This window comes from Pelodiscus sinensis, chromosome 16 (assembly GCF_049634645.1).
Source record: "Pelodiscus sinensis isolate JC-2024 chromosome 16, ASM4963464v1, whole genome shotgun sequence".
NCBI lineage: Eukaryota > Metazoa > Chordata > Testudines > Trionychidae > Pelodiscus > Pelodiscus sinensis.
Genome location: NC_134726.1, coordinates 31,973,257 through 31,999,820, shown reverse-complemented (window position 1 = coordinate 31,999,820; position 26,564 = coordinate 31,973,257). Strand labels below are relative to the sequence as shown.

Sequence of the window (26,564 nt, the reverse complement as noted above, 5' to 3'; positions counted from 1 at the left end):
GCTGCCTGCCGCCCTGCGCTGCTGCCTCTGATACAGAGGAAGCAGTGTGGGGTAGCAGCAGCCGCAGTCTGCAGGGGTCTGGTCTCCCCATGGACAGAGGCTGGACTGCAGCAGCAGCCCTTGTCTGGGGTGTCTGAGCTCCCCGTGGACAGGGGCTGCTGCCACAGACCAACTTCTGCCCATGACTGGCTCAGGGTTACCAGTTCCTGCTCCTCTCCCCACCCCCTTGCTGCCTCTGGCACAGAGGCAGCAAAGATGGGGCGGGAGGGGGGGAGTAATTGACAAGATTAACCAATACGTTTAGGCTTATCAGTTAATCGTGTAGACGACTACATGTTGACGTCTCTAACGAGCAGGTAGCAGGGCAGTAACCTGGCCTTGCCAGGAGAAGGAGCCATTTAGAAGACATCACCTTGTATCTTTAAATGCTTTGGAGAAAGAGAACATGCCCCTTACCATGGCTTGTTGCCTGTGTCTGTGAAAACCCCCACCTGGCTGGAAGCTGTGCTGAACTCAGCCTGAGCATGGCAAGTGGAAGCGTAAGCTTTGAGTAACATGTTTGCAAGCAGAGTTATAGAAACCAGGGCAGCAAACCAGAGTGGGTGGGGCTGGTTGTGGCTGAGGCAGGTGTGGGCAGAACCCCTCCCAGCCTTTCCCAGGCAATAGACTCTTCTGGCAGTAAAGCGTGCCTCACAGAGGTGCAGCAGGAAGTGGTTCTGAGGTGCGATACAGACGCAGCGACAGCGCTCGGAGGCTCCGCTGTGAAATCTGCTACCTTGAGAAGAACTCCCGGGTTCCACAAACATCAGTGCATATTGGAAAGGGAGCCGCCGCTTGATTTACATGAAAAAGACTTTTATTTTTTGTTTCTTTCAGCAATTTATGACCAGCATAGGTGCACTGTTTTAAAATTTAAAAAAGTTTTTTTAAAAAAACTACTTAATTGTTTCGTACTTAATTTACCTCCGCTGACACGCGCTCCCTGAGCCCAGGCGGTTGCACCGCTGCCAGGGGAGATGAGGATCTGAAAATATCAAAGTCGTCTTTGGTCTAAACTCAACGCCATACAGAGAAAGCAGCAAGCAGAATTGGAACGAGAGCAAGAGGCTGACGGTGCTGCACGGGGCCTTTTCCCCGCAGGCTCCCTCACTTGATCTTGAGATCCTTCAGCGCGGACTCCAGGCTCTGCGAGGGAAACAGCAAAGATTTCCAACAAATCCTTTTCGCTGGGTGTAGGAGAGGAGCGAGGAGGAATAAATGGTCTAGGCAGCCCAGCCCTTGCAAATGAGACGACTGACTCACTCGGCTAAACGGCAGAGAGCAGGCACAGCCCATGGAAACATGCCTGCTTCCACATCAGACCCCTGGGCTCTCAATCAGTCATCGCTCCAGTGCTCGGCCCCTCCTGGGCCATCTCTGTAGGCCTTGAAGAGTTGTACTGCTCTTCTGTATTAGCAGAATGAGTCTTACAACACTGCCTGGTAATGTGGACACAGGCGGACCGCTCTAACTTACTCTGCATGGGGACGTAGGATGTTTAATAGCGGTTAATTGAACAGTCGGTTCATCTCATGAATTCCTGTCGGTTACTCAACTATTCTATAGTCCCTGGGGGTGGGGCTGGAGGAGCCCCCTGCCACTCCGCACATTGCCTCTGATACAGACACAGCAGCGCGGGGTGCCGAGTGGGAGCTGGTCCATGAGGGGAGTCAGTTTAAAGCCCAGCTCCCCTCGCAGACCGGCTGCCTGTCGTCCTGTGCTGCTGCCTCTGCTATAAAGGCAGCAGTGCTGAGTGGCAGCAGCCCCTCTCGAGTGGGGGTCTGAGCTCCCGGATCTGGTGTGAGCCAGAACTGAGCCGAGCTGCCTGCCCACCCAGCTCCTAATGCACTTGAAGTGCAGAGCCACAGCAGGGGTAGGTCCCGGACCCGTCGCAAGCCAGAACTGAGCCGGGCTGCTGGCCAGCTTGCTAAAAATTTACGAGCAAGGGTGTGGGGAAATGCATGTTGTCTATAGCATTAATCTCTAAGCTTTTGGTTATTGGTCGATCAGTTAATTGACTACACTGTTACATCTCTATGGGGACTAAGATACATTTCTATAGAACCTATTTCTACCAGTAAGGGTGTGATTTAGTGTAGACATGCAAAGCTGGTTGCAGACCATGGCCTGTTTGTTTTATGCTGGGGAGGCATCCTCCCCTCCCCCCTACTCCTGCGCGCGCGCGCGCGCGCGCACACACACTCTCTCTCTCTCTCTCTCTCTCTCTCTCTTTCTCTTTTTTGGCACCTAGGGTACCTCTAGACTACAGGCTTTTGTCGATAGAAGTTTTGTTGACAGATACTGTCGACAAAGAGCAACTAGACTACATCCAGTTCCAGCAAGTCGCTTTGTCGACATGGAAGTGTAGACACAAAGGACAGTGTAGATGCAATAACACCTTCTATCGACAGAACTCTGTTGACAAAAGGCATTATTCCTCGTAGAATGAGATTTACAGCCGTCAACAAAATGGCTGCATTCTGTCGACGTTATGTCGACAGAACTTAGCGGCAGTGTAGACGCAGGTATAGTTTTGGCAACAAAAGTCCACTTTTGTTGACAAAACCCTGTAGTCTAGACACACCCTTAGATTTACAGCTCTCCATTGTTCCAAAGGGCTGTACAAGTCAACTGTCCATCAGAGCCAGTTGGGTGTGTTCATTTCTTTTGCAGGCTCCTCTGATCATAGGGGCTAGCGTCATGTTCTAAATGTCATTGTGCTCATGCTGAATTTTAAAAATCCCTTTCCAGGAATGCTGCCCACCGGACTGGAGAAATATTTGGGTAGGTCAAATCACTGACAGAGCGTCCCTGCCAGATGGAACTAGGTGTGACGGGATGGGTGGAATCACACAAGGAGAGAGCTGTAGGTGAGGCGGCAGTCCTTCTAATGCATGTTTGATCCCATTCCAAGCCTGTCTCGGCTGGAGGGCGGTAGCATTTCTTACACAAGGACTATTAATCATTTGTGCTCATGTGAGAGTGGCCCAGAGCATCGGTGTGAAACGCTCCAGCTGGCACTCTGAATATATGTCAACAGAAGGAAAGGGGAGCAGTGTTCTGGCCTGTGACGGCGAATCTCTGCCAATCGCAGCAGAGAATGGCACATTCGTAGGAACAACAATTAGTAGCTCTCTGCCTGCACCACCAAGCAGGAGCTTCCAGCATGGCTGTGGGGAACGGGGCAGTGGCTTTGTGTGTTACGGAAACGTCTGTGCGCTGGGTATCAGGACTCGCCTGCAAGCAGCCTTGTGGTGCTGATCCAAATCTCCCAGCATTTGGGTGCCGCAGAACTGCAAATCACTGGGTGCTGGGGACCAGGGTTTCCTGTAAGCTCTGTGGCTGCTCAGGAGCAATTCTAATGCCACCCCAGCTGATTCACAAAGCACCCACAGCCAGGTTTTGTTTCTATGGGTGGTGCACATTGGCACATGCCTCAGTGCACGTAAATTATTCCTCACGTGGTCGGGGAAAATCCACACATGGATGGAAAAGCTTATAGGGAATATTGTTGGGGACATGCGCTGACATGAAATGGAAGCTTTTTGTTGCACAGAATGTTCCTCGAGCACCTTCAGAGTAAAACCAGCTTCCTTCTTCCTGTCTAGCCCTGTCCTGCCTAGTAGACTGAATGTTGATAACCAGCATCCAAATGCTCCCAACGTGTAATGAAAGCGCAACCAAGCCAGAGATGCAAGGTCACTGGCTGCCCATTACCTTTCTAACAGCCAAATTTGGTGGTCCCAAATTTGAAATGGCTGTGAAGGCCTCCTCTGCTGTTTGGGTCTTTCGTGATGATAGCTCAAAACCAACCCTGCTAAATAAAAATGCTGCTTGTTCTTTAAGGGCTGCTCAGAGTTGGCTTTGGAGTGCCAAAGCCCGTAAGGACGGCCACACTGGGGTTAGACCAAAAGTCCCTCTAGCCTGGTATTCTGTCTTCAGACAGTGGCCGATGCAAGGTGCCCCAGAGGGAATGAACAGGTGATCGTCAAGTGATTAATCCCCTGTCGTCCATTACCAGGTTCTGACAAACAGAGGCTAGAGACACCATCCCTGCCCATCCTGGTTAACAGTCATAGATGGACCTATCCTCATGAATTTATCTGGTTCTTTTTGGAACCTTGTTGAAGTCCTGACCTTCAAAACATCCTCTGGCAAGGAGTTCCACAGGTTGACCAGGCGCTGCCTGAAGAAATACTTCCTTTTGTTTGTTTTAAACCTTCTACCTATTCATTTCATTGGTGACTCCCTTAGCCTGGTGCTTTTGAGAATCCCAATGGGACTGCAGAAGTGCCACTCCCCTGAGCCAGCAATAGCTTGTGCAGAAGGGTTGTGGGGCCACGTTCTCCTTTGCAGCTGTGGAAAGCCAGCTCGCCGCAATGCGGCAGTGACACGGCTGGAGCTGCCAGCAGGACCTGGCCCTCAGGTTGTGATCGGAGGTGACCCCGGAAGATCCGAAGCTCGCAAACACCTCTCCCGTGGCTCGCTGCACAGGCTACTTACCTTGATATCCCAGACGCTCATCCCCCCGTCCATTCCTGTGGTGCAGAACTGGGAGCACTTGGCTTTGCCACCGGCGATCACGGAAATCTGGCTGGCGAGGGCAGACGTGGGACAGTCAGTCTGGCATTTGGCTGCCCTGGCCTCAGCATCTGACAGAGGCTTTCTAAGCCAGCATGTTGGCCATGGAGTTCATTAAGCTTTGGGGTTATTCTACCACCGACCACCTTCCCATGTCTGTCTTTGGAAGGCTGGATCCAACCGGAGAGCATTGCCAAAGTTTGTCTCATTCAACCCAACTCACCACCTTCAGCTGTGAAAGCCACCAGCAGGGGCTTTCCCAGCTAACAAGGCTGCATGGAGCAGGTACCTCTGGCAAGCAGAGGCAGGCTCTCCCTGCAGAAAGGCCAGGGAGATGCTCCTGGCCAGTGTTCCCTGTAAGCTGAGCTCTTGGGCGGCTACCCAGGAGAGATTCAAATGCTGCCCAGCTGATTAGCAGAGCGCCCTCAGCTGCCCAAGCTAGCAGCAAGTGTTTCTACTGGTGGTGCACATCTGCACATGCCTCGGCGCATGTAACAAAATTTATTCTGCACATGGGTGGGAAAAAAAGAGAGGGAACATTGCTCCTAGCCCTTTGGGCTCCTGCAGTACAAGCCTCCTGTTTCAGCAAATCCCAGACTTATATGGTCTGACTGGAAGCTGAACACCCTCAAAATGAGGAGGCGACTCTGGGATTTGGGTTTGGCTGGATTTAGCTCTTCCCCAAGCCTGTCTCTGGGACTCGTGTGCGGCGAGGTCCCTCCCGGTGCCCCACCCAGCACTTGCCTGATGCTGTTCTTGTGCAGCGTTTCCAGGGTGAAGTTGTTGGTCTCGGAGCTGGCCTTCTTATCCAGGTTCTGGAAGCGCTCGCGAGCAGTCAGGCCCCGCTGGGAGCTCTGCTTGGGGACATCGAGCTTCCCGCCGAAGGTCAGCGAGCCCTGGCTCTCGTCGTAGGTGAAGAGCATCGGGTAGCAGTCATGGCCCTGTGGAAACAGCGACAGCGAGCGCTGAGCAAAGCTGCCAGGCACCAGAGCAGCCTCGCAGCGTCCCGGCGCGAGCCGCAGACTTACCGCTGCCACCAGGCTGTTCTCTGTAATGAAGGTGACCGCGAGGAGCGGCAGAGTCTCCACAGACAGCGAGGCCACCCTAGGCAGGGAGAAACCAAGAGCAGTTAGCGCCTCGGGCAGCTTTCTGGCTGCACATCGCGCCCTTCTGGGAACTCAGCCTTTCAGCACAGGCGCCCAGATTTCCTGAGCCTGAGGCTACATCTACCCTGCGGGTTTTTTGCAGAAGAGGAAATGCAAATGGAGTGCTCATTTGCATCTCTTGCACTCTCATTTGCATATCTTCTTCCGATCCTTTTTGCGGAAGAGGTTTTTGCGATAAAAAGCCCCGTGTAGACGGGGCTGTTTGTCAGAAAAAAACTCCTTTTGCATAAGATCCCTTATTCCTCAAAAAATGAGGTTTACAGGCTCTTGCGCAAAAGGGATTTTTGTGACAAATGGCCCCGTCCACACTTTCTTTTTGCTTTTTAGTGGCAAAACCTCTTCCGCAAAAAGGATCGGAAGAAGATATGCAAATGAGTGTGCGGGATATGCAAATGAGCACTCCGTTTGCATTTCCTCTTCTGCAAAAAACCCGCAGTGTAGACGTAGCCTGAGCCATGAGCCTGCATGCATCCAAGTGTAGCCAGCCCTTGCTGGCACCATGAGGAGAGCCGGGTAAGAGGCCAAGGGAGATTGGGATACTTGGTTCCCTCCTCACCCTGGCATGGCAGGATCAGGCTGGGTGGGGCTGAGGATGGGAGAGAACGGCAGCAGATGGAGTTGGATTCAGCGTGCTGGATTCAGCCTTCACATGCTGCCCTGGGCTATTCTCCTGTGTCCCAGTCAGCCCCAGGGCACTCAGCCCCTTCCCAGAGCCCTCCCGACAGATCAATAGTCGCTCCCCCTCAGGTCTGAATTACCCAACCCCCAGCTGCTCCAGCTTCCAGGCCACCGGCAGCCTGCTCAGCCGGCCCTGAACCGCGGGTTCAAGCCCTTAGCCAGCCAGGTTCTCACTGCCCTGCACAGGCAGGACCATCCCCCTGGTGGGTTCTCACAAGATCTTGGGTTTGCCCGACCCTGCGTCCAGCCCCCCCTGGAGATGCGAGTTTCTGGGCTGTGGCCGTTCCACTTACGCCATTTTCTTGTTGGCATCCGAGAGGCAGACGGTGCTGTCGTGGCCGACCCAGGCCACGCGGTTGCCACTCTCCGAGAAGCAGATGCTGTGGACCCAGCCGCAGCTGCTGCTCGACTCAAACATCAGCTCCCCAAACGGCATCTTGGAGCCCCACGGCGTGGGCGACGGCCTCTCCTCCACCTCCTTAATGTAGGCCGAGAAAATCCTGCGGGGAAGGAAGCGCCGCTGTGGGCTGCCGCCTGCGCTGGGTGGGCAGGGGCGAGGTGCTGGTGGCGGGAGACGCAGCAGAGTCCAGAAGCCTGCGCCCCGGCTGAGGAATACGCTGAGCAGGTGGGTAACCCTGGTAACGCCACCGCGAGCAGGCCTCGTGGCCCTCCCTGGGATGCGCGCTGAGCTCCAGAGAAGCGCCGCTGGATGTTCGAACCCGGAAGGGGGAGCTACTCTCCCCTCCCTCCCCAACAGGCCTCGCTCACTCCTGACTGAGGCCCAGCTGCCTTAGGAAAGGCCACGGCGATGGATCTTTTGCCAGGGAGCTGGGCTGGGCCACACCACTAATGAGACCCGCCGCAGGGTGGAGAACAACTAGCGGGAATCTCCCTGAGGGACGCCTGAGGCAGGCGCTTCCGCCGAGATGCCATCAGCTGCTTCATCCGCAGGCAGGGTGGCAGCCCACCACAGGGAGGCCGCCCTCACACACCGCCCCCAGCCCTGCGCCACTCTGAACCCCGGAGGGCCAAGTTCTGCCTGGATCTGGCCAACAGGCCCTCTGGGCTGGCTCTTGATGTTAGTCCCACGCTCGCCCCGGGTCGGGCCCACACAGGAGACTTTGCTCTCTGCCCTGCAGGGGTTGCTGGTTAGGAAGAGCCAACAATAGGCCTGAGCTACACGGCAAGGAGCCAGTCCAGGGCCAGCTCTTCCCCAAAGCCTGGGGCGCTCTGAGCTGGGGCCCAGGTTTGGTCAGCAATAGGCGGGGGTAGGGGAGAGGTGACATTCACTTTCCCTGAGCAAAGGGCAAGGCAGTTTTGTGCCAGCCCAAAGCCGGCAGGGTGATCCCCCAACCCGGCCCCGTGCCACAGAGCATGTCAGGCAAGAGGGCAGCCCTGCTGCTCTTCCCAGAGCCCCCCAGAACCTCGCCACCCCCAGGGCTCAGTGTTTTCTCCAGGACTCCTCATTCACCTGCATTTGAAGTCGCAGGCGCCGGCGGCCAGCAGGACGTTGTTGGGGTGCCAGTCCAGGCTGAGGACCGTCGAGCGAATGGGCTTCTTGATGTGCTTGCACACCCACCTAAGGGGCAAGAGGAGCGGGTAGCAGGGTGCCTGATTCAGCAGCAGGGTAGGAGCCCCCGACCCCTTGGGGCACGTTCCCCCCGGAGGCTGGCGCACCAAAGGGCCAGGGCTCACCAGTCGTTCTCCTGCTCGAAATAGCAGATGGAGATGACCCTGGAGCCGCTGCCCACGGCAAACTTGTTCTCCTTGGGGGACCATTTCACGCAGCGGGCGGCGCGGTTGATCCTCAGGATAACCAGGGTGGGTTTCCAGACGTTGCCCTTCAGGGTCCACACGTAGGCGTTGCGGTCCGTCCCACAGGTCACGATACGGTTGCTCTCGGGGGCCCAGTCGATGCCTGAAACACAGAGAGCCAAGGGCACAGGGCCGGGGCCGGGAACGCTGGGGGAGGTTCCCCAGCCTGTGCTTTGCCGGGGGGCAGCCTAGATGGCATAATGGCTCCTTCTGGCCCAAAGATCTATGTCTCTGCTCCCCAACTCCTTTCTCCTCAGCTCTCCGAACCTCCCCAGTTGCCACGTTCACAGCTGGGCCGCAGGGCGCTCTGCGTTTGGCACGAGGGCTTGGGGTTAGTTTACTGTCCCCTAGAACACAGGCGAGACAAAACCAACAAAATGGCCAGCAGGGGGCACCCCTGCCCTTTCCTTCCCCCTCTGCGGCCAGCCTCCAATTCCCAAACATCACCCCTTTCTCCCCCCCCCCCCCCCACTGCATTCACTAGTGTCATTTCAAGTTCAGTGCCCCAGGCTGCCTAGCTGGATCCGGGGTTCCTGCTACAGAGCCACCCCCTCCCGGAAAGTCAGCCAGGCCCCTAGGCAGCCGTTCAAATAGACCTTTGGAGGCAGGAAGCTGCAAGCATATTGATTTTGAGGAAAGGGGGCTGTAGGAACAATCTGCCCCCCCCCCTAGCAGGCCTACAAGGGGCAGGATGGGGCTGGATGCTGTTCCCATTGGAGACTGTTGGTTCGACTCCAAACCTCTCTCCCTCCCAGCCCTTGGCAGTGGCAGGGTGTTGTGGCCTTGAGCTCCAATGTGCTGCCCCAGCCCCACTTTAAGGATTCAAGCCAACTCGCCAGGTAGCTGCAGTTTATCCCTTGGGGGTGGCCTTTCAGCTGCTCCTGCCCTCTGGCTAGCAGCAGAAGCTTAGCTTTCCATGGCGCCTTTCGCCCTGCGCCTGCAAGATCCCTTGCTGCTCAACCAATGAGATCGGCATGAATTCCTTCACCGCCCCTGAAATGCAGCCACCTCTGGGTGGAACGTGGCAGCTGTTTGACAGCACACAGCAATGCCCCAGGGAGGAAAGAGGAACGAGGCCAGCAGGAAACTCAGCCAGCGGGAGATCCACTGTGGAAAGCACTTTGGGTGCTGCATGACCCCGAAGCGGGAGCCCCTTCGCAGGTATCTCTGACAGACAGCACAGTGCCCCCTACTGCTGTGCTAGGACGCGACAAAGGGAAGAGCACCACCTACTGGCTCACATAACACCACTTCCTGCAGCATCGCTGTGTTCCATGCCTGTCTCCCAGCTAAGGCTAATCCAGCCCAGCTCTGCTTCGCTAGCAATACAACCAGCTGTGGCCGGCCTGTAGCTGAGATGAGATCCTCACCACACTGCTCCCTTCTCCCCACTCCAGATCCAAGCACGTCCTCCTGAGTGCCTTGCCAAGCACGGAGCCCTCCTCTGACCCGGGGGCTGTCTCCTTAGGTCCCCATCACATGCAGCTGTGTCGAGGGGCAGTGTTGCCTGGCTGATCTCCGGGAAGAGGGTCCCTTGGTCCAATGACGTGTTGCCTCACCTGTCACCTGTCCGTTGTGCTCCTTCAGCTCATGGGCCTTGTTCCACTTTCCCCCCGCTTTATTGTAGATATGCACCTCGTGGTTGTTTGGGCAGATGGCAAACTCTGTGGAACAGTAATAGCGGTTAAGTGACCAGCCATTAGGGGGTGAGGGGGTGCATGTCAAGTACTGCAGCTGGGGTCCAAGGAAGAGCCGGACCATGTGACGCCTATGAATGCAGCATGTGGCTACTCAGGCGAAGCTCACGGTGCGAAAAGCCATTCTCATGTTTCAGGGTGTTCGCTTTTGGCCAGCAAGGGTCAGGCAGGACAGCCTCTAACCTGGCTAGTGCTATGGGGCAGGGCGGAGGGGCTCTAGCTGGCCGAATACCAGAGCCGATGGAGCAGCCATACACTTAAAAGAGGCCCCGAGCCTTTCTCTTCCAACCTTCCATGGCTGGTGCCTTCTCTGTTGCTGCCCATCCTGTGACCCTGTGTCTGGAGCCAGATCCCAGCTTGACACTGATGTCGCTGTTATGGGGAACATGGGGCGTGGCCGTGTGTGTGGCAGAGAGAGGGCCTAGGAGACAAACGTCACACATGCTGGTGATGAAGCTGGCATTAGCAAGTGGTGGGCAGGGGCCTCTACGCAGGTAGGAGGGGGGTGACAAAAGGGACACGAAGGGGAGACAGTGCTAGATCCAAACATCGCTGACGGGGTGGGGAATCTCTTTTGGGGCGGGGTGCCCCTGATTCATAGAAAAATCAGTCGGGGGCAGCACAAAAGCAAGATGCAAAAAAACCCCCAAAAACACAACCACCTCACTGACGTGGCCCCCGCCTGAGAAGCAGCAAGATGCCCCCACATCCCCCTCGCACACCAGAGCCTAGAGGGGCCCAGTCTAGTAGATTCTGTGGGGCCTCCTAGGCTCTGGGGTGGAGCAAAAATTTAGGGGAGGGGCTGCCAAAAAGCAGACTTGGGGTGGGAGGGCTGTATGGGAGGTAGGGTGCAGGAGCAGGCTGGGGTTGGGAATCTGCACGAGAAGTGGGTGCTGGAGCTCCAGCCCTGCGGTCCGGTCCATGGGGGAGGGGGAAGGGAGACAACGCAGGGCTGGAGCACCAGCGCTGGCTCCCCAGTACTTGAGGGGAGCCCTGAGCCTCAGGAGCTGAATCCAGGCAAGCTGGGGCTCTTGGACCAATAGGTTCCCCAGCCCTGAAGGGTCTTAGCCCTTGTGCCAGCTGGTTGCTCAGGCCCTCACAAGGACAAGAGCCAGCTGGATGAAGTTAGCGGAGACCTAGCGCCGGAGGGGAGCAGCTGGATGCGAATTGTCCAGCTGAGCGCCTCAGCCAGACCGTCCATGCCACACGCTGCAGCCCCAGGCATTGATTTCTCCACTCAGAGTTAAACTGGCAAGGGGGAGGAAGGCTCCGCCCACCACCAGACTAGGCTCCGCCCACCTCTCCTGAAGGCCAGCCGTTCTGCTGGGAGGGACCCTATGGAATGCCAGCTGTCAAGGCGTGGCGCTGCCTGTGCCCGGCCCATCCTGCCTACAGCCAGCCGCATGGCTCCTTTCCCCTGGCCCCTACAGAAAGCGCTGTTTGTTCTGACCTGCTCACTGCAGCCCTTTGAAACTGCCCGCCCGGGGGCTCCACAGCTGGGGAGGAGATGGCGTCACTCACCATCAACCGCCCGGGGGCTCTGCGGGCAGGCCACAAAGGCAGCTCAGTTTATCTTGAAATGTCTTGAACTGAGCTGTTACTCCCCATACCCGTCTGTTCCCTTCAACCTCGATTCTGCCCTTTGCTGCCCCCTGGGCGTGGGGTCCCCCAGACCACAGCGCATGGGGTGCTCCTGGTCCCAGGATCGCCCCTCTGAGCCTGCTGCACTGGACTCCTAGCAAGGAGACATGGGGAAAGTGAGGCATGGGAGCTGCCCCGGCTGTGGTACCCCAGTGCGCCTGGGGCTTATCCTGCCATATGAACTGCTTCAGAGCCGGGACATGAGCAAATGCCAGAATCCCATTGCCCCCAGACTTACTGGATGTTTGGAACTGGGATCTGGACCTTGCAAAGGGCCCCAGATTTGAAATCCTCCCTGCAGAATCTGAGGCCCTCAGAACCTGGAGAGACCATTGTGTCTCGGGCCCAGGTCACCTTTAGAGCAATGATGAATGAGTAGGTATAAGCCCCCCATAGGGGTCTCCCAGTCTTGAGAGCCAGCCATGAAGGGACGCCAGTGGGGCCAGCTCTGCATACTCTGTGCTCTGAGGATGGGGCTGAGTCCTGGGACCTTTATCAGGGCAGCATGGTCCATGCGCCAGTGCTGCTAAGTCAGTCACACCCGCGTAGCCTGGTTTCCCCCATGGCGCTGGTGTGCATGCAGGAGAAGGGCTCTGCATACTTACGGGTTCGGTCCTTGTTCCAGGCATGGCAGCTGATTGGTTCAAGCAGGAAGCTGTGATAGGCCATGGCTTTTCAGCTGGAACGAAAGAGAAAAAACACCGATGTTATCACCCGGTAGAAAGACGACCCTCGTCAGCTGTATTTAAAGGACCTGCCCACCCAAGGGAGCCAGCTACTGTCAGGGTGGGCAGCAGGATCTGCTCGTTGGTCACCCTGGCCTGACTCAGCAGATTCATGCTGAGTCTCACACTGGTGTGCAATGACAACTGAAACCGAAGGCCAGTTGGCATGAACCTGCGTAGAACCATAGAACTGTAAGGCTGGCAGCACTGGCGTAGCGAGGGGAGAGCGGAGGGGGGGGATTTGCCCCCAGGTGCCGGGGGGGTGCCAATTTAGTCCCTCTCCACTTCCCCTGTCATCCTTCGGCTCGCCTGCTCCTCCTCCCCACCTCTCGACCCCCAGCCTGACCCTCCTCCATGTCTGCTAATGGGTTAGTGCGTGCAGAAGCCTGGCCCCAAACTGGAGGGGGTGGGGGAAGACATGGTACGAGTTCCCCCCTCCTCCCAGGGTCAGGGTCAGGCTCAGCCTTGCACCATGTTTGGGGCCCTGCCACGCAGCGGCAGTGGGGGTGGGCGCAAATTTTGCCTTTGCCCCGGGCGCATAACACCCTCGCTGCACCTCTGGCTGACAGGGCCCTGCAGAGGTCCTCTAGTCCAGCCTCTCTCCAGTGGTTGGCCTAGTACACCTAGACCAGCGTTAGCCTGACCTGTTTGTAACAACCTCCAATGAGGGGAAAGTCCACAGTCCCCCTTAGAGCTCAGTTCCAAAGCTTAACTATCCCAACACAAGCATCTCCCTAATATCGAACCTGAATCTCCCTTGCAGCAGATTAAGCAGAGTCCTTCCTCTCCTAGCTTCAGTGGACAGCAATGTAAGCAGGATCTGAAGGAATTCGTCCCTTCCAGCTAGCAGGAATGGGAGAGAAACCCTGGGTATGTCTATGGTTACCAAGGTTTGTAATTGTGTAGGAATACAGGGAAGTAGGACTGTGCTACATTGTTCCAAATGAGAGGGCTTACGCTTAGCAGAAAGAGTCTTGCAAATGCAGGGGTTCAGCTTTTCAGAGCTCTATAGCGGTAGGGGAATGTGATTCTGGTCTGGAGGCTATATGGTTTCCCTTCCCCCCAATTGTTCAAAGAACAAAGCTAAATAGGCATCATTAGGTGCCTCTCTTCTCATGCTAATGGTGTTGGAGTTGTGTTTTGTCTGCCCTGTTTGCTGACAGTTGAAATCGGGTGGGGGAGCGCGTGGGGAGGCTGAAATCTTTTGAGATTAATAGGCAGAAGTCACAGCCAAGAAGTGGCATAGCAGGGGAGAGAAAAAAATCAGGGACTGTCCCCTTTATAACAGCTCCTAATATAATCGAAGGCTGGGACGAGATTTTAAAAATACCCATTTTTCAAATCTGTCTTCACAAATCAGCTTTCTGAACCCTTTTAGTATTTGTGTTGCTCTCTCCAGGTTGTCCACGGCTCTGTGCCCAGAACTGGCCTCACCAGGGCTGAGTAGAGAGGGACAATTACCTCCCTATAGCTACAAATGGAGTACACCCAGGGGTAAGGAGTGGGGGAATGGGCTGCATGCCCCCTGTACCATATGCCATGGGTGGGAGGCACTGGCCAGCAGCCAATGAGGGGTTAACGGGGCGGGGGGGGTGAAGGCCTGGCACCCACAGGAGAGGTCCCGCTCCCCTGCACTCACCAGCAGCAGCAGGGGAAATGGAGCAAGGCAGCCCCGCTGCTTTGCGCTCCTGGCCGCACTGCTCTGGGGGAGAGTGCAGGATGCTCCTGGCATGAAGTGGAGCAACGTGGTGACAGGGGAAGCAAAGGTGGGCTGAGCACAGAGGGGCGGGATAGCTCAGTGGTTTGAGCATTAGCCTCCTAAACCCAGGGCTGTGCATTCAATCCTTAAGGGGGCCATTTAGGGGCCTAGGGCAAATCTGTCAGGGATGGTACTTGGCCCTGCTATGAGCGTGGGGGACTGGACTGGACTTGATGACCTCTCAAGGTCCCTTCCAGTTCTTTAAGATAGATGGGCAGTAGGCCCCCCTGGGCTGCCTTAGTTGGGGAAAAGGCAAGATGGGGACAGAGTAAGTGTGGGGAGAGGCAGGACCTGGACAGAGTGGGGCTGTTCCAGCCATTCCCCAGGTTGGGGGGAGAATCACATAACCAGTGCCCCTGGGTTTCTCCCTGACCAGTCACCTCTAAACATGCCTGTTACTACACCTACACCCTATGAGGACATTAGCCTTTTTTGCCACTATATCACATCGCTGACTCGTACTCCACGTGGTGGACCCCTATCACACGTATCAGCAGTACGCCTGCCTAGCCTGTTGGTCCCCATTTTATTTTTCCTTCCTAACTACAGTCCTTTGCTCCTCTCTCTGTTGAATTTCGGATCTGATTTCAGACCAGTCCCATGAACTGTGATCTCTGTAGTTGTTTGGGTCACCAGTAACTGGGATGAGGACTCATTCATTCATTGTTAAAGTAAGGCTGGATTTGAACCTTGATCTCCAGCCAGTGAAAAGCCAGTAAATCACACACAGCCCTCTCTCTCTTTGACCAACCCTGCCCCAAGAATTTCTTAAGACTGGCTGATTCTCACAAGTCAGCATTGGGTTCGTACTAGTCTGGTAGGTTACCCCCCTTATGCATCTGGCTTTGATGGAGGGAGGTTTCTGGTGCAAAATTAGAAGAGACTTAAGCTAAGCCTCTGGGTCCATTCCAGTGTTCTCTGTAAGCTGGGCGCTTGTGCACCCATTCAGGAGAGATTCCAATGCCGCCCAGCTGATTGGCACAGCACCCACAGCCAGGCGTTTTGTTTCTCCAGGTGGTGCACATTCACACACACCTTGTTCACATACAATTTATTCCCCACATGGATGGAAAAGATTAGAGGGAACCTTGGCCCATGCTCTGGCAAATGATATTACCAGCCAGCCAGCCTTATTGCTTGAAGCACACAGGGAGGCCTTGTGATGCTGAGTCGGGGTTCCCCCAAATCCTGCAGCCCTGTAGCAGCAAGAACAGACTCCGCCAGCCAGAGAATAAAGAGGGTTTATTGCTCCTCCAGGAAACAGCACAGCATAGACGTGATGTGGCTACAGGAGTCTGGGCCAGGATGCCTCAGACCCCTTGGCTACGTCTAGACTGGCATGATTTTCCGCAAATGCTTTTAACGGAAAAGTTTTCCATTAAAAGCATTTGTGAAAAAGAGCATCTAGATTGGCACGGATGCTTTTCAGCAAAAGCATTTTTTGCGGTTCGTGGCCAATCTAGACACGCTTTTGCGCAAAAAAGCCCCAATCGCCATTTTTGCGATCGGGGCTTTTTTGTGCAAAACAAATCTGAGCTGTCTACACTGGCCCTTTTGCGCAAAAGCTTTTGTGCAAAAGGACTTTTGCCCGAACGGGAGCAGCATAGTATTTCCGCAAGAAACACTGATTTCTTACATGAGATCGTCAGTGTTCTTGCGGAAATTCAAGCGGCCAGTGTAGACAGCTGGCAAGTTTTTCCGCAAAAGCAGTTGCCAGTCTAGACACAGCCCTTGGGTTAGGGAGGTCCATCACCCCCCCTAGACCTCCAGCCCTCTGTTTAGGCTGACTCCCGTCTGTTCCCCAGTCTGCAACTGCCCCTTCCCCCGAAACCTCCCTTCCTTTCTTCCCTGCCTGCCCTCAACCGGTCGGACAGGTTGGGTCTTTGACTTAAGGCAGCCGTCCTGCTGGGCAGTGCTACAGGTACCGGCCAGTAGGGGTCAACCACAGCCCACACACAGCCACCAGTAGTTGCCCAGAGAGTATGGCCTGCCCACTACATCACAGGCCTCCATCCAGTTCCCTTTGCAAATCTCCCTGGAATGGCCCTTTGGCAGCCACCTTGTCACAGGCAGGGCATTTAAAGGAAACAAGAAGGGCCTGATGACCTTAAAAAACAGGAAGCTGGCTCAGACTAGAAAAGGGACTTTTTCTCATCACTCATGAACCTTCCTGGTGCTGGGTCCCGCTCCTGAAGCGAACAGACCCGGCACATGCTCAGGCTGGACAGGAGAGGATTGGAGCAGGCTAAGCACAAAGTTGTGCATGATCTCGGGCCGTTTTGGGGAGCTAGTCTGAGGCTCGCCTAGAAATCAGCTTTACTGCGGTCACTTCTGGGCAGGCTGTGGCCCCCTAGCAGCCTCGATCAGCGCGGCGCATGGCTTGGTGCTGTGCAGACACGTACTTAAGCCAGTCTCTGCCCCATAGCACGCAGTCTAGGGTGGATCAAATCCAGAGGCAACACAAGGAAGGAGATAAAAAGCGAGGAGGATGCAGGGACAGTGAAACGGACGCGCCATGCAGGGGAGGTGGCTTCTGCAATGTCTGCAAACACCAGGGGAGCTCTCATTATTGGGGGCAGAGGAGCTAAAATGCTGCAGCTGGGCCAGGACTAAACACACGGGGTGCTGCCCCATCCTAATGGGCACATATGTTCTTGGCTGGTTGCTACACACGGTGTATGGGCGGGAGGGGTGGTGACCAATCTGGTGCTGTCACGAGAACCTGCCCCAGAATTGGGGGCAGATGCATGATGTGCCAGAAGAACTGCTGCTTATCCCCGCCCCCCATTCTTCCTGGCCGGGACAGTCAGTGTGATCCCAGAGAGCCATTCCATCAGCTGGAGTACAGAGCAGCTGGTGGTGCCAACCCCTCCCTTGTCCTTGTGCCTTCCACCTCCTCCCTCACATGCCTCCCATTCCTCAGCTGCCCCGGCGGGAGCAGAACATGGCGCTTTGGCAAAGCCTGGAAGAACAGTGATGGGTCTGGGAATTAAGTGCACTGGGAACAGCCTGCTCCATCTGGGTGTCGTCAGAGTCTCTGCTCGCTGAGTCACCTCCTTGCTGAGGAAACGGCCTGCGGCTGGGAATCATCTTTCCTATGGCTCAGGCCTCTTCCTGACCTTAGACGTCGTCACCTACTGGGAGCCAGTTCCCCGCTAAGCTCTCATAAGATGGGCGAGGGGCAGTGCTGGGTTGATCACCCTAGAGAGGCTAATTCTCTGTTTACAGAAGGGGGGAAGCTGCAAACCTGCCCTACGTACGTAACGTTGCCCAAGCCCAGGCCAGTTCAGACGCCTGTAGGAAGGGTGCCCAAGACAGAGCGCCCCGAGCCGCTCACACCTGATGAACCGCGGAGCAGCATGGTTTGTCATTAACAAATCAGGGCTGGATTCGAGCTGGCCCCTAAGTGGTGAAATGCTTCATGCCCCAGAGCCATTCAGTCCCCCGCTGGATGCCTTCGCAAGCCACCCTAACGGTTCACTATTCCCACGGGGAACGAGAACGTGATCCCGCCAGCATGGGGCTGTATAAGCTCCCCCCAGCTGCCCTGGAAGGATGCATTTCAGGGCTAGGCATCCTGGGATTAAAAGAGGCTGACCTCAGATCAAAAAAATCCCCCAAAGCTTAAAAAACAACAAATAGTCTGGCAGCACTTTAAAGACTAACAAAACATGTAGGTGGAACCATGAGCTTTAGTGGGCACAGACCACTGCTTCAGATAAGTGGAGTATTAAAAGTCCAGGTCCAAGAATAAATAAGGGAAGGCAGGAGGAAAAGGGGGAGGGAGAGAAAAAAGAGAAAAAAATAGACCAATAGTTTGTCATGCTGAATCAGACCAGTGATCCCTCAAGCCTGGCTTCTCGTCTCCAGCTGTGTCTACTGCAGGATGTTGCAAAAGAAGGAAACATTGTCTGGTTACAGGGGGGGGTGCCTCTCGGAAATGCACTCAGCCTGGTCACTCTTGTTGGTGTGCTCGTGTGAGCTGTGTCTAATTGTTGGCGTTATCCTGGTCCATTTTCAGCATCCCTCCAGTGCCCAGCACACACTGCATGGTCCTGGCTGCATTCTCTAGGCTGTCTGTTTTATTCCAGCTTCTGATTTAGCCAATGCAAACACCACTGGTTTCATTCTGGTTCATGCTCAGCTGTTCTGTGCAACACCCCAAGAAGAGCAAAGGCTTCAGCTTAAAAGGCCAAGGAGCTGGGCACACGTGTGCCTCAAAGTGGCCAAAATCAACCAAGATCAAAATTCTCTCGGCCAAGTCAACCCAGATCATCTTAGCAAGTTGCTGCCACATCGGGGAACCTTTTAAATGTGAAGGTGCCCTTTTCCCCTAGAATCTATTGTTCAGACGGTATAGAAAAGTATGCAATCTCTTGGCCTGCTGGATTGCTTCATCTTTGTTTCCTAAGATGGTTCTTCTGTGAGTTCCTTCCTCTTTAGAAACATCTCAGCTCTTACGGTTACAACAGGCCTTTCTCTTCCCCTCCCGACAGCAAGCAATCTACATTTCTATTACAAACAAGCTGGCTGTAGATCATGACTAATATCTCCCACTAGCTTAGCTCACTGCTGGCTTTTGCCAGGGTACAGAATTCATAATGAAAGAACCGTTGTGGTGCTGTTTGAAATACTGAGCGTTGGAGTGGGAGGGGTTATTTTTACAGCTTTTTTTTTTTAATTAACCCAACCCTGACTTTTAAGCAGGATGGGGCCCACTCTGCAGAAGGAACCGGAACTATCAGACAGGCAGCAGATTGCAGTTTGCTGAGCGCGGCTGCACTCAGAAGAAATTTGAATCGAGGAGCCAATTTTTTGAGGCGCGTTCAGAAAATTGCCGAGGTTCATTATGACGCCCCTGGGCAGGACAGACAGGATGTTAATTGCAGCCGTTTGCAGCCTGTTATTATTGGAGGCCAAAAAACACGGCCCGCTTTTTGGCAGCTGCGAGCGCTCAGGAGAGGGGAAAGTCTCGAATAACAGATCCCAGCCTGCCAGGCCTGTGATGAGCAAGAGAAGCAGGGTCTTTCACACATAGGAATCAGCAAAAGCCAATACTTAGTGGTTTGAGTCTCAGCATATAATGTGCAGCCTACCCATTTCTCAAACAACCGCAACAACCATCGCTGCCCTCCCCCCAAGGAATTACGCACGAGGATACTTGGAGATGGTGGAGGATGTAGGATTTACCCTGGCAGATCCAACCAAGGATCCTGCTAGCCCTGTCTCAAGCAATGCGGAAAGCTGGATCATTCACACACAGCTGTAAAACCCGTAATAAACGTCACTGCGCAAGGCTGTCTGAGACAGATCCGGCAATTTCCTGCATGCTCCTTAGTAAATTAAGCTTAACTTTCTTTGGAGGCCATTGTATTAAACATGCAAAGGTCCTGTATGTTTGTGGGAGCGTATGTAACAGCTGCAAGAGGGGAACATGACCAGAGTCAACCCTGGGACGTGTTCTGAGCATCTAAGGACTGCGTGAAACAATGTGCCAAACAAAAATGAACTTACGGGACAAAGAGGTGGGTTTCCCAGAAATCTCTTGAGAGGGTGAGGGATGGGTGTAAAGATACCCCCCTCTGCTTTTGCAGGTACTCAGCCTTTTGCATCTTTGCCTTGCAGAGGGGCCCTTTATCTGCTGGTTACCTATTCCAAAAGTGCGAGGCTCAAAAATCCAAACTGTACAAAGCTCACAGATTCACATGTGGGGGAAATGTGTTCCACTGAACACCCCAAACAAAGCAAAGGCTGTGGCTTAGAAGGCCAAAGGGCTGTGCACAGGTGTGCCTCAAGGGGGCCAAAATCAACCAAGATCACAATTCTCTCCGTGCAAAAATGGTTATGAATTTGTGACCACAGAAAAATCCCAGGATGAGGGTTTTGAAAGACTCCTCCCCTGCCAGCCCCCTGGCTGGAGTTAAGGTCAACTCCAGGATGCTTATTGGCACACATGCAGGCTCTTTGTGTTTCATGTCCTCTCTGTAATGCTGTCACCTGAGGATTACATGTGCTTGCTCAGAGAGCGCTGAGTGGTGACTGTGGGTCATTACGGTATCTGTAGCCTGCTGGGGCAGTCTGACATGCTGAGGAACTCACATTGCAGTTGGGAACACGGGTGCAGTTGCCCTGAGCTGTGACACTGTCCTCAGAAGGAAAACGGCTTCCTGACCTCAGCTACTGGTCAGGTTCTTGCATGAAGACTAATCCCCCTTGTAATTTATATTAGCCAGTAAATGCAGGTGATGTTCTGATTTATACATGTCTCTAATAATTCCCTTTTGGACCCGATTAAGGTATCAGAACCAGAGTGTATTTATTCCTTTCCCAACTCAGTTGAAAGTTTGTGTGTTAAATGAAAGCTGGTGTTATAGGAGGACGATTCTGCAATGGGAACTGAGTCTCCATTGTACTCTCATCTTTGCCAGGCCTCCCCTTCATGACACTAATCTCTTTTGTTAAAAGTTTAGAGGTTTCTGACTAGAGGGTTTAAGCTACCCATCCTGCTATAGATCCACCCACGTTACACCAGGGAGCTGTGTGGCCCAATGACCCAGACCAGATATTTCAGTGATCACCATGCAGTGGTGCTGATGTCCTGCAACGGCACATTCCGTTTATACAGCTGCTGAGAGATGCTTGGGAACCATCAAACTGCCTCACGGGGGGCATGTCGACACTACAGAGAAGATGGACTCTGCAGAGGTCGATTTTCCAGTGTTTGACTTAGCAGGTCTAATGTGGACTTTTAAATCCAATGCTGAAGGCAGCCCCCCGCGTCCGGTACTCCTTCTGCGAGGAGCAAGGGAAGCCGGCGGAGCATGTGTTCCCGCCGGCCTCCCTCAATGCAGATGCTGCAGCGGCTCGGCTTACGGCAAGATGAATCCAGCTACGCATTTTGTGTAGCTGGATAGTGTACCTTAAGCCGACCTGCCCAGTCTAGTGTAGACGAGGCCGTGGTGCCCAAGGAGGTCTGCTGATAAAACTGGCAGCAAACAGCAGCTTGGGTTCAACTTCTCAAAGTTATTTAGGTACCTAACTCCCCTTGAAAGCTGGGAATCCTCGAGGAGCTGGTCCTGCTGTTAGGCAAAGCCTGGAGTAGAAAAACATGGGAAGTCACTTGCCAGAACTAAGCGGCTGACGTTGCTCCAGGAGAAGGATGCGTTTGGGGGAGGGGTGCATTTACTGCATCTCTCATTTTTAACAGTGAACCACTATGGGGAAAAGGGAGTGTCTCCTCCCCTTCTCCCCCGTCCCGTTCCCTTCTTTTTGATGCATCAAGGCAGCCTGGAAGATTTTAAACCGTATCAAGAAGGGGAAAGTTTGGCTTAATTTTTCCTTGGGAATATCAGGTTTTGCCTTGTCTCTATTGCTGCAGGTGGACTCTTTAGCTGCCTTTGAAGGCTTTCCTCACCCTCCTGGGTGGCGAACAGTTAAAAACGGAGAGCTTTGCTGCCAACTACTTGCGACAAAGCTTTTAAGCAATGTGAATAACAATCACTTCCTCTCTTAGGTTAGGTTTCACTTGCCTGGCCTCTTGATTTCACAGACCCACTCTATGTTCGACTAGGCGAGAGCTGAAGTTCTACTCATAATGCGAGGATGAAGCAGGACATGTTAATAAAACGGGCTTTCCTGTCACCTTTACACACAATAAAGACTCAAAAAACCTTTGCTCATCCCTTTTCGTTCTCTACTAACTTTCCCTCCAACAGCTGAATCTGTTGGCTCCGTCACATCCTCTCCTGCCCCTGAACAATCAGCTACTCAGGTAAAACAAAGGGAAGTTTGAGGATCTTCACCTGCCTGCAACAGATGAGTGGATACCCAGGGCTAGTTTGGCTGGGATCCCTCGCTTCCTCTGGTTTCACTTCTTTTCTGCCCGGGCTCAAGGCCTCACCAGTGCACCAATGTATGTACAAATGTGCACCACCATAAGAAGCACAAGCCAGCACACTCTGCAAAGTAGTTGGGGGACATGGGAATCTCTCCTGAATAGCCGCATAAGTGCACAGCTTACAGGGAACACTACCCATAACCCTCCACGGGGCAGGGAAGCCAACAATCTTACTACTGAGCGTGACAACAGCTCTGCCAGCCAGGGTTTCCTCTTCCCTATTCCAACTGAAGGAATTTAACTGCAGGTGCCCTCACCCAGTCCCCGGCTATCAGACACAACCAGAACCAACAAAGTTCCTCTGTGGCAGACTCAGCAGATGATAGGCCAGGAGGAGCTCTGATGTTTTCAGTAATAAACAGTGGCTCAAAGAGCAGAGCCATCATCCCCAGCCTGCCTATGAACCCACCCGCTCATCCACTGCGGAGGGAAAATAAAGTCCTACATCCCAGGGTGCACTGGCCTCGAAACTTTCTCTCACTGCATTGGTGTCAATGGGAGTAGTGCAGAAACCCACGCCGAATCTGTCCCTTTGGATGGAACGAGAGCACCGCCAGACTCCTTTGCATTTTGTCTTTGCATCAAGAGACAGGGACAGGGTTAGCGGAGGGGGGAAAAATCAAGGCGGGAAAGAGCAAACGTGGAATCGGAGGTCCCGATTCGCCTCTCACTCCCTTCCTCAGGACCTCAGGAGCTTAGTGTAGGCACCTCTACGGCATGAGCAATAAAGCCAGCTGGTTCTCAGCTTAGGCAGTAGAGCTCCCTTGTTCTTATCTCTCACTGTCAGTGGTCTAAGTGCCACTACAGGGGACAGTGAACCACACTGGGTGTGTGGGTTACACTTTCACAGTGACAGAGAGCAGCCCCGTAACCAATGTTCCCTCTAATCTTTTCCATCCAAGTGCACAATTTTTCCATTCATGTGTGGAATGCATTTTGTTATGTGCACCAATGCATGTACAAATGTGCACCACCAGAAGAAACACAAGCCAGCGCACTCTGCAATGCGAAACTCTAAATGAGAAACACCACCACCCAACTGAGCAGTGTAAACAAGGAGAGAGTTAAGCCCAGCCTGCCCATGGAGGGAATCCCAGGGGGGAGAGATTTGGGAAGAGGCACAAGGCTAACAGCTCTGTGGTACAGCGCACCATGTCCATTAATGGCTGTGGGATCCCTGCTCAGAGATTAGTAGAGCTTCCAGGCCTCTGGGGGGGTGGGGGTGGGGTACTACACTGGAAAAGAAGCATTTGAAAAAAGAAAGAGCAGCCAACAGCTGGGAGGAATTATTGCTTCAAAGGAAGAGGGGGGAAAGCCTGTTTCACTCAGGAGGCTCACTCCAATCCCAGCACCGTTCTCGTAGCTCCGGCTCTGTTCTGCTCCAGCATAAGGAGCAAAAAGATTTTTCTTTTGGTGGCAGCACTCCCGGGGTTAAACGTACGGCCAGTCACTCCGCTAGGAGAAGAGGACAAGCCGCCCAGTTTCCTGTGGGAAAGGAGAAGGAATTCCCGACAACTTACCTCAGCGAGAAAAGGAGGAAAGCAAGGTGAAAAATCCCTCCCTCCGAGGCGGGTCTGCTAGTTCATGGACTCTGGGCAGTCGACACGAACGGCAGCCGAACCAGCCCGGAGTGAAAGGCAGAAGTGGAGTTTTCGCTCTGAAGCAGCCTGACTTCCCTTTTCCTCTCTGAGAAATGTAACCACTTCCTTGCGTGGGCGTTGGGGACTGCAGAACGCTGCACAGGCTGCCTCCAGCAGAAGCAGCCGCCGCAGCAGGCTTGGGCTGTCTTCCTCCGGTCTCCAGGCCTGTCTGCAAGGCTCTGAGGCCGACACGTGGAAGTGCCGGAACTTCCTCGCTACAGCTTGGCAGATGCCTTTGGAGCTCAGGGGATCGCTGCTACGCTCAGCAACCGGTTGCGTTCGCATCTGGCCCACAAACCTGGCAGAGTCGAGGTGCCTGGCTTCATGAGGAGACTTGGCTGCGAAAGGCCGAAGGGAAGAGGCAGAGGCAGGGAAAGATTCTGCTTTGCCTCCCCCTCAGTTGGACAGTTTCATAGCTAGAAGGGATAGGCTGGTGGCTGTGAAGACCCAACCCCGTGTTTCCTGACGCCTGGGAGTAAGAGTCTTGACATGAGATTGGCGAGTAACCGCTCTTGTGAGCGGCCCTGCTGAAGCGTGTGCAGGATCAGACCCAAAGCGTCCTCACAATGACAAATATCCACTCTTTCTTCTGAGCAAAATACTGACTGCTCGCCCCGCTCTGGCACGCCAGCCCAGTGTATCCCAACTGAGTCTGAGGCCTATTTACGTCTTTCCCGTACTGGCAGGTTGCAGAGAGGAAGGAGGGTCAAAAATGTCCCTCACGCTTGGCTTCTCAGTATGGCACCATGACACTGCTTTCCTGGTGGGCTCAACCGTGCTCGCAGGGCCCGACTCGCCCTTACGCACAGGAGGAGCCCCAGGGAGTGACGCCACAAAACTGGTGCATGAGATGGGAATCCGGCTCCTGGCAGGCAATGCCGCTGCGCCACAGAGTTAAAGAGAAGCCGTGGCGCTTTGCTAACCCAATGTTATGATTCAGGGTTGTGGGTCAGATTGCTCCCTAGGCCAGCTCAGAGTGTGGCATAGGGACACGGGGGAGGTCGTTTGCATCTCAACAAAGCTTGGGCTGCTGAGGCCTAGTTCAGCGAGCGCCCCACCACTAGGGTTCCCAGGTGTCTGGTATTCACCCGGACAGTCCGGTATTTTCACCTCCTGTCCGGTAAAAAAAATTCAGAGAATACCAGGCACCTGAGATGTCCGGTATTTTCTGAATTTTTCCCCAGCCAGGAAGCGAAAATGCCGGGCACCTGGCAACCCTACAAACACTCAGCACCCAGCCTCCTCCCTGCCCCGAACCTCCCTCTGGCCCCCAACACTCCCAGCTCCTCCGACCCCCATGCTTACCTGATTCCCCAAGGCTGCCAGCACAAAATGGCTGCCAGCCAAAAGACCTAGGGGAAGCAATACTTTCCTCTGGATGTTAGTGCTCACCCGCTCCCCTATTCCTACCCCTGCACTCACTCTTAAAGGGGACACACTGTTTTATTAGAATTTTTTTTTTTTGGCTCAAGTCCTTGGAGTCCTTTTTTGGGGGGGGCTCAACAACTTTGGTCTCCCCCCCTCTTTTTTTCCCCCCTTCAACAGAATTTTTTCCCAGTGTTTTTTTTTGGGGGTAGGGGTGTTCAGTATTTTTGTTTCAACCATCTGGCAACCCTACCCACCACCAGATTAGAGCAGCACTGAGCTTCACCCCGACTTCCAGTCCAGCTGCCACAAGCGTACAGACCTGGTGGCACAGACCTGGTGGCACTGGGGGAAGGAGCAGGGCGCAGAGACAGCCTGCTCGTGGCCTGCAGTGGAACAGCCCCCTGCTGGACAAGGAGGGGCTAGCTCCTTGCACTCTTAGTGGCTCCTGGGGACCAGTGTTGCTGGCAAAACGTGGCTACGGTGTAGGAGGGAAGTCTCCCCTTTCTCTATAAATTACACCTTAAAAGCAAAATAATGAAGAACCACAGACTTCCACTTTGCCACGGCAACGGCCACAGCTGAGCAGTGTTCCCTGTAAGTTGAGCATTTGTGTAGCCACTTAAGAGTCAGAAGCAGAAAAAGACTCTCCACATTCCCCTCACACATCACTGTCTAGGGAGGCCCAGGCTAGGAGATTGTGGGGGGCCAAAAATGTGGGGTTGTGTCTGGGAGGGGGCTGCCAGGAAGTGGGCTTGGGGTGTGGGTAGGAGGGAGGGCATAGGAATGTGATAGAGGTCAGCGGGGCTGGGAGGGTGCAGGATCAGGCTGGAGGTGGGGGGAAAGGGGGTTGGGCAGGAGGCAGGCACTTCAGCCCTACAGAGAGAAGCGCAGGGGGCTACAGGCTTGGAGCGCCAGTGCCAGCTCCCTGATGTTGAGTGGGTAGAGTCCTGGGCCTCAGGGGCCAAATTCAGGCAAGCTGGGGGCCGGATCCTCCCCCACTGAGGCTATAGGTTTCCCACCCCTGCTTTAAAGATACTTTTGGTCTGGGCTCAGCCAGCCCCGTTCCTGCCCTGTTGCAAACCGTGGCCTGAAGGGGTTTTAAAATGCTACTAATAATTGAGGAAGTGGGTTTCTGTGTTCAAATTCAACCCCTCCCCTTTTCTTTTCCAGTGTCACTTTAGCAAGGAAGAAACAGTGACAGTGACTATACACAACCATGGTCAAATGCTCACAGTAAACTAAGAGGTTTTTTTCCTACTACTTCCATGGTAGGGCCAGCTTATGGCTTCTGGGCAAAAACTCATTCACAGACGCTGGTCCAGTAAACAATATTACCGGAACAAGTTATTACCAAGTTCCACCTACACTGCCTAAAACCAGGATTGTCATAGTTACTCTTAAGCAGGCACCCAACAGTTTACTTAGTTTCCTCACACAAGGAATGGGTTGACTATTTACCAATACATATTTCTAAGGCAACCGGCACCATAGCAGACAGGGTGACTAACCTTTGTAAATCTCTGGAGAAGTGTGCAGAGTTAATATCCCGGGCATTGCT

General features: G+C 54.1%; 1 protein-coding gene across 2 annotated transcripts; it reads right to left on the bottom strand.

Moving 5' to 3' along the window:
- Positions 1-834: 834 nt before the first annotated feature.
- ARPC1B (actin related protein 2/3 complex subunit 1B) lies at positions 835-26,564 on the bottom strand. 2 transcript variants are annotated; one of them, XM_075899685.1, is made up of 10 exons: positions 26,515-26,564; positions 12,223-12,296; positions 9,839-9,943; positions 8,160-8,382; positions 7,936-8,043; positions 6,758-6,964; positions 5,649-5,724; positions 5,361-5,561; positions 4,543-4,629; positions 835-1,185 (listed from the first exon to the last, which is right to left on the bottom strand). In XM_075899685.1, the coding sequence occupies exons 2-10, from the start codon at positions 12,284-12,286 to the stop codon at positions 1,147-1,149; spliced, it is 1,110 nt and encodes a 369-aa protein (XP_075755800.1). In that variant the 5' UTR covers positions 12,287-12,296; positions 26,515-26,564; the 3' UTR covers positions 835-1,146. The 2 variants fall into 2 exon arrangements, with proteins under 2 accessions (XP_075755800.1, XP_075755799.1); XM_075899684.1 differs by lacking the exon at positions 26,515-26,564 and adding an exon at positions 23,519-23,958.

Coding starts and splice junctions, on each gene's coding strand:
- ARPC1B (XM_075899685.1), bottom strand. CDS start 12,286: ATGGCCTATCACAGCTTCCTGCTTGAACCAATCAGCTGCCATGCCTGG. Junction 8,044..8,159: donor TTCGAGCAGGAGAACGACTG/GTGAGCCCTGGC, acceptor CTTGCCCCTTAG/GTGGGTGTGCAAGCACATCA. Junction 5,562..5,648: donor AGAACAGCCTGGTGGCAGCG/GTAAGTCTGCGG, acceptor CTGTTTCCACAG/GGCCATGACTGCTACCCGAT.